General features: G+C 39.6%; 1 protein-coding gene across 3 annotated transcripts in view; it reads left to right on the forward strand.

The window, feature by feature from the left end:
- Nucleotides 1–9,568, forward strand: part of CHRM3 (cholinergic receptor muscarinic 3) — a 235,116-nt gene extending 225,548 nt beyond the window's left edge. For all 3 annotated transcript variants that reach the window (XM_034428278.3, XM_087882975.1, XM_034428279.3), the window contains exon 4: nt 5,636–9,568. In XM_034428278.3, coding sequence (XP_034284169.2) covers nt 5,655–7,451 — 1,797 coding nt within the window. In that variant the 5' untranslated portion in view covers nt 5,636–5,654 and the 3' untranslated portion in view covers nt 7,452–9,568. The remainder of the gene's footprint in view (nt 1–5,635) is intronic.
- The last annotated feature ends 4,092 nt before the right edge of the window (nt 9,569–13,660 follow it).

Genomic DNA, 13,660 nt, shown 5'->3' on the forward strand with positions numbered 1-13,660 from the left:
ATCAATATTTGGAAGGAAGTTGAGGGGATGCATATGATGGCCAGATCAGAGCCTAGCCATAATACAACCATGATTTCTGAGAGTCAGAAATATTTAGACTAGGCACTAGGTCATTATCAGTAATATGCAACACATGATGTAGTCCCTAGAGTTCATCTCAGGACAAACTGATACAGCAAAGTCCACTGTGATAGAGCAAATACGCTTGTGGTAATCCTTGTTTCCATGATTTAGGAACAGCTGCAAAGCAGCTCAGAAATTATGAAATGAATGACTCACAGAACCTGGACAAGATAAAAGGTGATGGGCAATTTGGTACAGGAAATGCTAGCAACTTTTTAATATATGTGCTTAAATTGATGGCTAAATTGTACTATTAATAGAACATGCTTGAAAGATTGTAACAGTGCATTTCATAAATTTTGATTAATACTTATATAACAATGGCACAGTATTGATGAAGAAACAGTCATCTTTGGTGGCCTAAAATCGAAAATAAATTAAGGTTTAATATAAACTAAGAAAGTACATTTGGTTTTCTCCCTGTTTTCTAATCTATTCTTGTTTAGAATTTATTGTCTAGTTCCATGATGGTGAACCTATGACACACGTGCCACAGGTGGCACACGTAGCCATGTAGGTGGTCACACGAGTTCAGCTCTAGCACGCATGCGCGCGCTGGCCACCTGATTTTCGGGTCTTCTGGGCCCACCGGCAGTAAGGAAAAGGCTGTTTCCTGCCTCTGGAGGGCCTGGGGGGTGGGGAAGGTTGTTTTTGCCCTCCTCAAGTTCCTAGAAAGGCTCTGGAGCCTGGGGAGAGAGAAAAACAGGCCTACTGGGCCCACCATTCCATCACATGCTAGGAGCCAGGGGGAGCTAGAGTGGTGTTGCGCGTGCATGTGTGGGGGTGGAGCACATAGAATTATGAGTGTGGGCACGCTTGTGTGCGACCCCCCCCCCATCACCCCCCCGCTCCTGGCACGCAATGGCAAAAAGGTTAGCCATCACTGGTCTAATTTATTAATTTTTCCCATTTATATTTTATTCCATAGCAATATAAACTCTGCTTTAGTTCTAGAATGGCATAAAATTTTATGGCATTGTAATAAACATTGCCTAAGGCATTATGATCTATAAATATTCAAATGCATTGGTTCTTATTTTTATTTTAAGTATATAAAAGGATTTTACACCAACCAAGATTTTCAGTGTTATAATCAGATTATCAATTTGCATTCAGTTGCTAAGCAATAAAATAATTCGTCAGCTAAAACATTGGTTTTTTTTTAAAAAAAAAATCAGCATCAAAGCAATATATATCTATTCCTCCTCATTGCATTGTTTGCACTTTCATTTATTTTTCATAGAACCGAAGTATTCATTTTATTTTTCATTAATTTTAGAAATGAAAACACACTATAATAGTTTAGTGGAATTTTTAACACTAGGATTTGTCTCCTCAAACTTGAAAAACAGTATTTTGGGCAATCTTTAGGTCCTTTTTTTTTTTTTTGTGATTTGGTGTTTTAAAATTGCTTCTTTTTTATCTACTTATTGAAGACTCTAATAATCTTAAAACTTATTTTTAAACAGCTCCAAACAGATAACATGCAGATATACAGTACATCCTAATATTTTTTTACCATGTTAGGGACAGGGAAGATTCAATTTAACAAAAACATTCCAACCATGGTAAAATCACTCCTTATTTTACATGAGTAAGAGATTCAAGATTGAAAGACGGTACAATTCAAGTTTGTAATTCAAGTTTCAATCACAACATGGATCAATCTGAAGCAATTTGAAATTCCAGATTGGATTTGAAAGAAACATGTTACACTGTGGAAATTTCAAACATCTGAAGCTGCTTAACTTTTGAGTAGAATGAAATGAAAATAAAAGGGATAGTAGATCCTTTAACAAAATGTCTGCGGAGCTTCTCAGTCATCCAGGTCATAGTCGTCTCAAAGGTGCTTTTTTTCAAAAGGCAACTGGACTGTCCAGTTGCCTTTTGAAAAAAGCACCTTTGAGATCCTTTAGCAAAGTTTACCCTACAGAGTTTTGATTAAATCGCTTCAAGAGTTTTACCACGATACATTTTTTTAAAACACTGCCTCCTCACAGTATATGCTTAAGAGGTGAGATTGGAGAGATGAAGATCCGGCAACACAAGTGTTTTTTAACTATCAAAAAACTATTCTGATGACCACTGGATGTGAGCAAAAGGAAACAAAAACACCCCTAAATCTTTGTCACCATCTAAAGTTCTTGAATGTTCAGTGCTAAACTTATAATTTACAGCAGGGGTCTCCAAACTTGGCAACTTTAAGACTTGTGGACTTCAACTCCCAGAATTCCTTAGCCAGCTTTGCTTTGCTGGCTGAGGAATTCTGGGAGTTGAAGTCCACAAGTCTTAAAGTTGCCAAGTTTGGAGACCCCTGATTTACAGTATTACCTATGGGAATCTATTCAGAAGAAGTCTGCACAACACACTTGAAATTGTGTAACCTTTTGAGAGGAGAAAGGGAGAGGGGGGGGGACAGAAAAATGATAATTAATATGTAAGTTCTTAGGGAAGTGAAGGTTTGCATCACTGCAAGGTGGAAGTCATACCACCCTGTATGGAAAGACAATTCACAAAATATCATGCATGTTGTTTTAAGACATTTTCCCATACAGTATTTAAATATTGCCAGAGATGTTCAGTTATGCATTTGCTGCTCTGTTCTCTTTACAGTGAATAGATATTAGCCTCCCTCCATTCCTCCTTCCCTACTGAGATTCACATTTGACTTCTCTTCCTTCTCTTGTATTTTTCAAAACAATGTTAATGTTTACAAATGATTTTATACTTCATGTTTTCCATGAGCAGAAGCAGCTAACTTATCTTAAATAAGGTCATTGGTTTAATCAGGCCCACTCTGTGTTTGTGTGTCTGTGCATGCGTGGGTGCAATGCCAGCAGCATGTTGCTATCTGGATATGCTAGAATTTCAACCTTTTAAAGCAAACTCTTGGCACTTCTGTTACTACTGACATATTGGTCTTTTGCTTTTGTAAAGCACTCTGTGAACTAGATGCTTGGCTGGCAGGATGTACAAACAAATGTTTCCTAATTTATGGAGAAACATTGCAGATCTTATTCTGTGTCAGATGTGCTTAATTATTCTTCATTTTACTTCCAGCAGTTGACAGTATCTCATTTTACAGTGCTTTCCTACACCTCCTCCTTTGGACATACAATCGGGACATTTCTTCTACTCTTTTTCATATATTTTACAAGTTGCTTTGCCAATTGATCTTATCTTTTTTCCACTTGAAACGTAATACATTATTTGATAAATTCCCTCTGTACAAGATTTGAAACAGGTTTATGAGATTATGAAAGCCGTGTTAAACAGGAAAACTATTTGCTACAATTAGGTAATTGTGACGTGGCATTATCATGAATACATGGTGTAATTTCAGCTTTGGCTTCTGTCTTTGACAGTGCTGATGTGTTTCTGAATTCTTCTTTATATGGGTTATGCACGTATAAAAGAAGAGACACCTGACTTGGCAATGCTACATGTAAAAAGAAACTGGTGAAATATAACCAGCTTTTTAATTGCACTAAGAAAGTAATGTGTTTTACGGCCTTTCCCCACTGCTGAGTTAAATTACCATTTGCTCATCCTTGAATCAGCAGAAAAACATACCTGCATGAAATTTGCTATCCTTCCACTTTTTCTGTTTCAAGCCACTCAAGATACCAAAGCAACAAAAATTAACAGATTTTATATACTTAAATCCAGTCCTGAATGGTTTCAAGATAGGGTAGTAAATGCTACTTTAACATTGATACTACTAATGGACAATTTAAGACTGATTATTCTGAGAGTTGATGAAGGCACCATCTTGGGGGGGGGAAGAAAGATATTGGGGCATGTTTGCGTCCTTGTTTATTGCAACTGGTTGATGTACCATATCCTACAAAAGTTGTTGACTAATTAATTGGACTAGAAGAGCAGCCAAGATAAGAAAGAAGCCAGAAATCTAGTTTTGTGAGAACTAATGGAAAGATTAAGTATTTAACCAGGGAAGAGATGATTATGGGAAGACAACATAGTTATCCTCAAATAGCTGAAAGGTATCCAGGAGAAAATGGAAATTGGAATCATAGGAAAGATTTTATCCAACTATTGTAACAAACTTTCTAACATTGGAATATCTTTCAGTGGGGTCTTTGGCAGTAGAGATGTTTAATCAGAAGTCAGACAATCATGCTACAATAGGGGTCCCCAACCTGTTCAAAACTGGGCTGCAGGAGAGATAGACAAGCGTGCGTGCCTGAAGGTTACTCGCGCAAGTGGAAGGAGTTTGCACTCACACACAAAGCTCCATTCATGCAAGCAGAGGGCACTTGCAATTGCATGCGAAGCTCCATTTGCACAAATGGAGCTTCGCGTGCTAGTGCCTTCCGTTTATGCAAGTGGAGCTTCACATGCAAGTGCAACGGTGGTGGTTGCCCCCTGTTCAGACCGGTTCACAAGAACCGGTAGTAAAACCGGCGGGAGACCCCGCCCACTGCCCCCAATGTCATCATCGGTGATCTGCGCTCCTGTTCTGAACCGGTAGTAAAGGTAAGTAGAACCTACCCCTGAAGTGTAGGTGCCTGGTGCTCCTGTGATTGGAGCTTCATGCCCAAGCACATGCATCTTCCTGTTGCACACAAAGCTCCATTCATGGGAGTGGAGGGCCGCGCACCCTCCGTTCCCACAAATGGAGCTGTGTGCACACATATCTTCCTGCCACTCACACACACCCCAACCAGGCCAGGCTGCCAAGTTATAAAGGTTGGAAACCGCTGTGCTACAACATCATCCCTCACTGGGTAGAGAACAGTTTTAGAAAATATCCATTGTCCATTGCAACTGTCTTATGTTGTGAAATCAATGGGACTTACATTTGGCCTGGTTAATTGATGTTTTCTGTTTTTGAATAAAGAATTTCCCAAGCTAAAAGTAGTAATCATATTACAGAGCTGACTTTGCTATTGGAACCTGACTGAATGTTCAATTGTAGCATTGAAACAATAGACTTAACATCTCTTAACGTTTAAACAATGGCCTCTTGTTCGTTCACAGTCAAGGATGAGGTCAGGAATAAAGTTAAGCACTTATTTCAAGTTGGATTGCTTTTTCTAATAGGGCCCTTCCACAATACTAAATTGAGAAAAGTTGGCCAAAATAACATTTCTTCAGTATAAGTAATAGCAACTATGTTTGTGTTGTTGTTTTTTACTCAAAAATGAGCACATAAACTCAGAGCAGGTCAGATCTTTAGCATGGGAACATGATTTTTTTTTATCCTTTTGTTCCTGCTGGACTCATTTGCTCTAGGGAGCCCTTAATTGCAATTTATACTACAAAAATAAAAACCCAGAAGTAAATAAAATATATGGGTAATTTGGGGACAGCATAAATGTTGGGGACAAATGTATAAAGGGTTTTCATCAGCATGATACAATCCCACTCTTATAACAGGATCTAGTTCCTTAACATTTTGAATAATATGTTTGATACTGGTAATAATGCTGCATATGCAGTCATAAGTATGTTATTTACATGTCATTTCTTTCTTTTGACCTTTTTGCAGAATATGTCAGAATGTCACAATGATCCCGTCTAGCAACAGCACAATCCCTTCGTTACTTCTAAATGTGAGCAGCTTCTGGATTCGAGACTCACAAAGAAAAGGACTTCCCAATGATGCTCCATTGTTTACTAGCACCTATGGCCCTTCCCATGCCAACGAGAGCTTTCTCTTCACTACCATAGGCATGAGCAATGTGTCCCATGCTCCTCCTGATCCTCTGGGAGGACATGCTATCTGGCAAGTTGTCCTGATTGCTTTCCTCACTGGCATTCTGGCCCTTGTCACCATCATTGGAAACATCTTGGTGATCGTGGCGTTTAAAGTCAATAAGCAGCTAAAAACGGTTAACAACTACTTTTTGTTGAGTCTTGCTTGTGCAGACCTGATAATTGGTATTATTTCCATGAACCTTTTCACCACATATATAATCATGGGCCGCTGGGCTTTGGGAAGCTTGGCCTGTGATCTATGGCTTTGCATTGACTATGTGGCAAGCAATGCTTCTGTCATGAATCTGCTGGTCATCAGTTTTGACAGATATTTCTCCATCACGAGGCCACTTACCTATAGAGCTAAACGAACAACGAGAAGGGCTGCAGTGATGATTGGCTTAGCTTGGGTCATCTCGTTCATCCTTTGGGCTCCTGCTATTCTGTTCTGGCAATATTTTGTTGGGGAGCGGACCGTCAAAGAGGGTGAATGTTATATCCAGTTCCTAAATCAACCTGTCCTCACTTTTGGCACTGCCATAGCTGCCTTTTATTTGCCGGTTACTATTATGAGTATCTTGTACTGGAGGATATACAAGGAGACAGAGAAACGTACCAAAGAGTTAGCAGGACTCCAGGCTTCTGGGAGCGAGGCTGAGGCAGCGTGCTTTGTCAATCAAACAGGAAGTTCTAGAAGCTGCAGCAGTTATGAACTGCAGCAGCAGAACACAAAACGTACCAAACGAAGAAAATATGGGGGCTGCAACTTCTGGATGACATCCAAGAGCTGGAAACCCAGTTCAGATCAGGTGGATCAGGAGCATAGCAGCAGCGACAGCTGGAACAACAATGATGGCAACGCATCCCTTGAGAACTCTGCCTCTTCTGATGAAGATGACATTGCCTCGGACACGCGAGCCATCTACTCCATTGTACTAAAACTTCCAGGACATAATACAATTCTCAATTCTGCAAAACTGCCTTCATCAGAAGATCTGCCTGGGTCAGAAGACGAACTGCAGAAGTTGGACACAGAGTCAAAGGAGCAGAAACCAAAAAGGCTTCATCCACAAAAGGGCACGGATGATGGGAATTTACAGAAATGCTTTCCCAAGCTTCCAGTTCAACAAGCATCTGCAGGATATGCAGGAAAGGCTTCAGACTGCAATTCCACAGGGATGAAGGCACCTAATGCCTTACCTTTGTCATTCAAGGAAGCCACCCTGGCCAAGAAGTTCGCCTTGAAGACAAGAAGTCAGATCACCAAACGAAAGCGAATGTCACTTATCAAAGAAAAGAAAGCTGCACAGACACTTAGCGCCATTTTGTTTGCCTTCATTATCACCTGGACCCCATATAATATCATGGTCCTGGTAAACACTTTTTGTAACTGTATCCCAAAAACATTTTGGAACCTGGGGTATTGGCTTTGCTACATCAATAGTACAGTGAACCCTATGTGCTATGCACTGTGTAATAAAACTTTCAGAACCACATTCAAGATGTTACTGCTCTGTCAGTGTGACAAACGTAAACGACGTAGGCAACAATATCAGCAGAGACCATCAGTCATTTTTCAAAAGCGGATTCCACGGGAAACTTCATAGAATAGTATTTTTTAACCACAATAATAAACATTAAAGGGAGGGTGGTTGCTGGAGCCAGCTACATATCTTCAAAGATGTGAAAGTAGCAGCCTGGTGTATGTATCCTTTTAATACTTCCTGTATACTGTAACAGTTGAAGCCACATAAAGCAAAAACAAATTACAAATGTATTTATTAAAGAACAATCGGATATCTGAAAGTTTATCTACACAATTCCAAAAAGCTGCATACAAAACTATGAGTGATCTAGTCAGTCCTGCACTTGTTAATCCATTCTGGGATCTCAGGAGAGCACACACGTAGCTAGCCCACTCCCAATATGTTTTTCTGATAAATCTGGTAGGATCCAATATGTCACCAATTGGACTGATCTATTTCAAAATGTGGGTATATGTGTGTTCTGAATACTGTACAAATGTCCCAAACATTTTAGAGCTTCCCATCTTCTCCTTTTGTAAGTGTAATGTCAATTTGTTGACTCAGTTTGTTAAATAACCTGTGCAGGAACATCCCATGCACTCAGCACTTGCTGTCTGTTTACAGGAAAGGTAAGGTCTTGTCTTTCTCAGCAGTAATTACCATCACTACGAGATGTGAGCAGCACAAGGGGCCTTGAAAACAGTTTTTCAGAACTTGTTTATATTGTATTGATTTGGGCAATCTTAAAATTGTAACTCCACAAAATAATTTTATGTACAACAGTGAAGAATTTCCAAAGGGTGCATGTTATCCCTATACATTCAAGCAGAAGAACTGAGTATGTATATTTTTCAAGTAGAGATATCCTTTAAACATTTAAAATATTGTTTGAACTGGAGAAGTGCGGCCACATGCAGAAGGCAGAATCCGTACAAGAAGTTCATCTTCATGAGAAACTGAGTACAGGATTGCTTTAAATGTGAGGGTCGAAGAGGGACTCAGCTTTTCAGTGCAGTACCCAGTGTAGCCCTGGGAATCTCTTAAATTGTAGAAAAACCGGAACAGAAAGTCTCATCCTTTCTACAAATTTGGCGGAGGGGAGGGAGAGAGACAGAGAGAAAAAGAAAGCCCCAGAAAGAGGCTTAAGAACAGTGTCAGCAAAAAGTCAGGTCCGTGTTTATTCTGTGTTTTTGTTGAAGCGTACAACAAGGACAAAGAATCTATGGAATAAGCACATTACTTCTTCCCAGCTGTCTGCATCAGGCATGCTCCCAAGGAGAATGCACCAGAGTCTTGTCTCTATTTTCTGTACATTGAAAGGCATTTTAGACATGGGATAAATAACTGTATTTTTTTAAAATAACAAAATGGCACTTTCAGTAATGCTTGTCGATTTTGAAAGCTTCTGTTTATTATTATTGCTGTTTTTGTTCCAAACAGTAGTGGAAATTTCCAGTTTGTGCAGTACAATGTCCCAAGTGAATGTAAAGTTGTTTGCCAATTCAAATAGCTAAGCACCTTCTCAGAAAGACAAAAAAAAAAAAAAAAGGGCTGTAAAGTAGCTGAGACACAAGCAGTGATCCCCCTTATTTATCAATTCAGTCAGTTCAGCAGAGCTTAGACATGATCCCCCCTCCCTCCCTGCTCTTAGCAACTCTGGTTGGTTCATTCAGGGCTGTGTGCACAGGAAATGCTCCAGAGGGGTCTATGCCTCTGCTGTACTTTGTAAAAGTCAAGACATGCCGGAGGAAAGGACTGTACTTTAAGCAATTGTTTCAGATAGGATTTATTTACATTTTTAAAAAAGCAATTTTGTATATTACATTTTCAATCAACCAAGAGTTTTACGGGGCTTCTCCCCACCTTTTTTTCGTTTTTGATCTGACAATTAAAAAAAAAAAAGCAACTTCCTTTATGAAAAGAGGACTTAGTGTTGTGAACACGGAACTGGTATAAAAGCTGCTTTTGTATTCAGTGTGAGATGGTGTTTACAGGTGATTTTGACAACAGTGGAAGTATATTAAATAGTGTCTGTGTATCTGAGCTATTTAATTTTGTGATCTATTAATATGAAGAAATATTTATATACATGAAATGCCACCGAAATGTTTTATTTTAATGTTGATAAATATTGCTCTTTGGTCTTCAACTGTAATGTCCTTTTCAAGCAGATCATAAAAGTGTTCTTGAAACATGAACACAGTTTCCAAGTTTGTGTATCACAGATTGTGGTAGGTTACATTTATGCACATTGAAAAGATTCTTGATGGGCAACATACCCTCTCAAAATCCTTTGCAAACCCAGGCAAGCATTCTTTCTAAGATTCAAAAATGGGGTTGGGGGTTGGAGAGGAGGGAAGGAATGTTAGAAACCTGCATGTCATAGAACTGGGCATGGAATGAACGATATCCAAAGGGAATGTCTAGGGTGATGAATTAGAATTGCCACCTCTTCCTCTGACTTGAGTTCTTGTATTTCTAAGAGTTTCAGAACATTGAATTCTGAATTTAGATTCCAAATTTAGATTCCTAAAGTGGTTGCTTTTCCCAGAAGCAACTTTGGGCAAGGGAAGACCTGCACCCAATTTTAGCCAATGACATTTCATTGGCACAAGACGGGCCTAGTTGTTTTAAAAAGCACCACTTTGAACAGCACTCTGTGGAAAGTCAAGTGTAACTATTGAGAAATAAATGGGGACAGCTTTGTACAGTTTAGAAGAAGGGGGCGGGAAATGTATGTATGTTTTTAACTGACATGCTATATAAGGTATTCAGGCACCCAGCACCTGTAAGGTGCTCAAAACAATGTTTGTCTAAAAAGCCAAGTATTTCAAACAGTATATTTTTAAAAGTAAGAAAAAAGACTTTGTAAAGAAGGAATTCAGAGCAGAGATGAATCTCTGTTGTTTTAAACTTTGAACCAATAATGATATCTCTTCCCTTTGGTTTGGCAGCCCTATGTCTTACTTGTGAATAAACATCAGATTGTTTCAGAGAATAACTGCATATTGAGAGATGCAACATCATAGTATTGAGCATTTACAACTATGCACATTTCTGTTTTGAGCAGCGCAACACAGTTGGGGAATCCCCAGGAGAAACTCAATCAAAATACAGATTCTGATTTTATTTGCTGCTGTGCTGATTGTCACTCACTTTCTAGGTGCTCATTTGAGCCCTGGACATCTGCTGTGAGGGGCAGAGAAGAAGATCTGCTGATTACAGCATGCCTGGATTAAAGAGATAGCACTTTCTTACACCCTATTCCTGAATTCCATTCTCCTGATTAACCACTAAATCTAACTCTTCTTCCAAGATCCTGAAACCCAAATGAAGTTTGAGGTCTGTCCAAAACAAAAAGCAAGGGTGCTAATTCACTGAGGCTTGTACAAACTGTAACACTCCTAAAAACTGAATGTAGAAAAATTAAAACTCCTATCTCCCAAGGTCTGTAATCCATTGAATGCGGAAACTATAAGATTTTAACTCTTGGATCGTTCCACCAGTATCAACTAAGAGGCCATGCCTTGACTCCCTCCATGACTCCTTCTAGGTCCTTAGGACATTTTTATTTACAGTTTCTGAAAAATTTACCTATCTTTCACAGTTCAGTTGAGTTAAAAATGTATTTCAACACTATACTACATTCTTTCTCTCTCTCTCATTCTCTTTTTCGCTTTCTCTCTCTGTCTCTCTCGGGTAAGTGCAATTTCATCTAATAATTTGAGAGTCACGCTGTGACAAGGATGCTATCTTGCATTGTATTAATTTCATGATAAAATATATATTTTTAAATAAAAAGTTCGCCTTGTGGCGAAAGCAAAATGTCACCATTGTTTACACAAAAAAGTAAATTAGGAATTGCTTAGTGTTTGATACATAATCAGCTTCTTAGATGTCTCTGATACTTGTAGGGCAGACATATAATGTTCACAGGCTTTTTGACAGATGAATGTAATGCTGAATACTTTTTTTGTCTGTACCTGGGTATATGTGTATGTATAGCTGCACACATGGATATGGAGATACATAGGAAAACAATAATTAATATATGGATGGCACAGGTAGGTTGAGTTACAATGCAACTGTTTGCTCGGAGAGAACCAATATCCATAAACAACTCCCAAGCACCAAATGAGTTAACAGAGAATGTGGCTTAGAAAAAAGTTACTTCTGAGATACAACCTGATGCTAATAATATTTGGAAGCATTCTACAGAGACATTTATAGTGTCTAAAAGAATATCCCTTAATGGATCAACCTTTTTTCCCTTCCCTCTAGGCCATGGATGTCAAACTCGCAGCATCACAGCGGCGTCACATGACCTAATGGATTTTTTTTCCCTTCGCTAAACCGGGCGGGATCAGGGCCAGCACATGACGCATCCAGCCCGTGGGCCACGAGTTTGACACCCCTGCTCTAGGCCTTCCTTGTACTCTGTTAATTATCGTAGTGATAGTGTTGATGGACTCCCTCAGTTAATAAGAGTGCTGGTGGAAAACTCACATTGAGACAAGGATGACTTTTCCATACAAGACCAGACCGAGGAACCTTAGCATGACTGATAATGGCATTATGGATTAAAGTATCAGAAAGCATGAACCTGCAGGAATGTACACTAGTCACATTATCACTTATAGCAGTTATGGTGAACCTTTTTGTCACCGAGTGCCCAAACCGGAGCGTGTGCCACAGCCCCGGAAAGTCAAAGACCAGCTGGCTGGCGCACACATCCACGCGCCAGCCACCTGGTCGTCTGGTTTCTGGCATGTCAGCCAGCTGGTCTTCACGTGTGCCAGAGCACCAGAAACCCAAAAACCAGGTGACTGGGGCTTTAGCACGCATGAAGATCAGCTGCAGGTGTGCATGCGAGTGCCGGAAACCAGAAGAGTAGCTGGCGATGGCACATGTGCCCACAGAGAGGGCTCTGCATGCTACCTCTGGCACATATAGGACCTATAGGTATACTGACAGAATTTGTGAATTACTGTTTAACTGAGGAGACTAAAACAGAATTATAAAGGCCATTTACAAAAGATCAGAGCTTTTTTTCCCCCTTCATTGTTCTTCACTTGACTTCTCCCAAAGAACCTACCAAAGGTGTTATGCTACAGTGGCCATCAAGTCAGAGATCATTTTCATCCTTCAGCTGAAAATATGCAGGTGTTGAGGTTGATAACCCAGTCTCTTGAAGGGCTTCTGGAGTAAAAAAATAGCATAACACTTCTTGTAGCTCTTTTAGCAAAACATACTTTTGTTTACCAAAACAGGCTTAGGGAGCTCCTCATCAGGAAGCAGACATCACATCACCACTCTCCTGCCAACATTAATCCATGAACACCTGCAGCAAAAACAATTCATGTCCCAGTTTTGAGTTCTATAAAAGCCAAGGTCCTGCATTATCATGCTTTCTGTTAAAGGTCTACGGAGATTCTCAGTCATCCAGGTCATGGTTGTCCCAAGGTACTTTTTTCAAGAGGCAACTGGACTTTCTGGTTTTTCTTTGAAGATGTTTAGCGTCTCATCCAAGAAGCTTCTTTAGCTCTGTCTAAGTGGATGGAAGAATTGAATGAAATGAATGAATGAAATCCTTCCATTCCCCACCATCCAGTCAGAGCTGAAGAAGCTTCTTAGATGACAAAACATCTTCAAAGAAAAACCAGAAAGTCCAGTTGACTCTTGAAAAAAAGCATCTTTGAGATGTTTTCTGCTGAAAGCATGAACTTTGGCAAGAAGGAGGGTTACTGGAGCAAGGTCAGCAGACCTGCAGGGATTTATGCAGAATTCTCAGGTTAAGCACTCTGAATTTCTGACTATGCCATTCTATCCTTTGTTTCAAAAGACAACATTAGATATTATTTCTATGTAATTCCTTTAGAAAGAAACACAGGATGAAAATTTGTAATAACAGTTGTTATGTCAGGGCAAAAAAACTCTCCTGCCATTTGTTTGATAGTGTCTTTCTCCACTCCACATTCACACAATGCACTGAAGAAGAGTGAGGCAATGTACTTTAGCCTTACTCCCACTCTTTCTCCTCCTCCTCCTCTTGAAGCCACACATTTATGTGGTGTTCTTCACAGATTCAGATAACTGCACTTCAGGATATCTGCATGTGTTTGATAAGCTCAACATGTCAGATTCCAAATTATGAAAAAAAAAAAATTGACAGCATTCAGCAAGAAATGTGAAACTTTTTTTTCAGAGCATAGCTTTTAAGACATGCAAAGCTTGCAGGAGAGCCAGTTGATAAAGTAACCCCATTGGCTCCCTGAATACTACAACCAAGT

The sequence above is a fragment of the Pantherophis guttatus genome, chromosome 1 (assembly GCF_059756535.1).
Source record: "Pantherophis guttatus breed Tessera chromosome 1, ASM5975653v1, whole genome shotgun sequence".
In the NCBI taxonomy this organism is placed as follows: Eukaryota; Metazoa; Chordata; class Lepidosauria; order Squamata; family Colubridae; genus Pantherophis; species Pantherophis guttatus.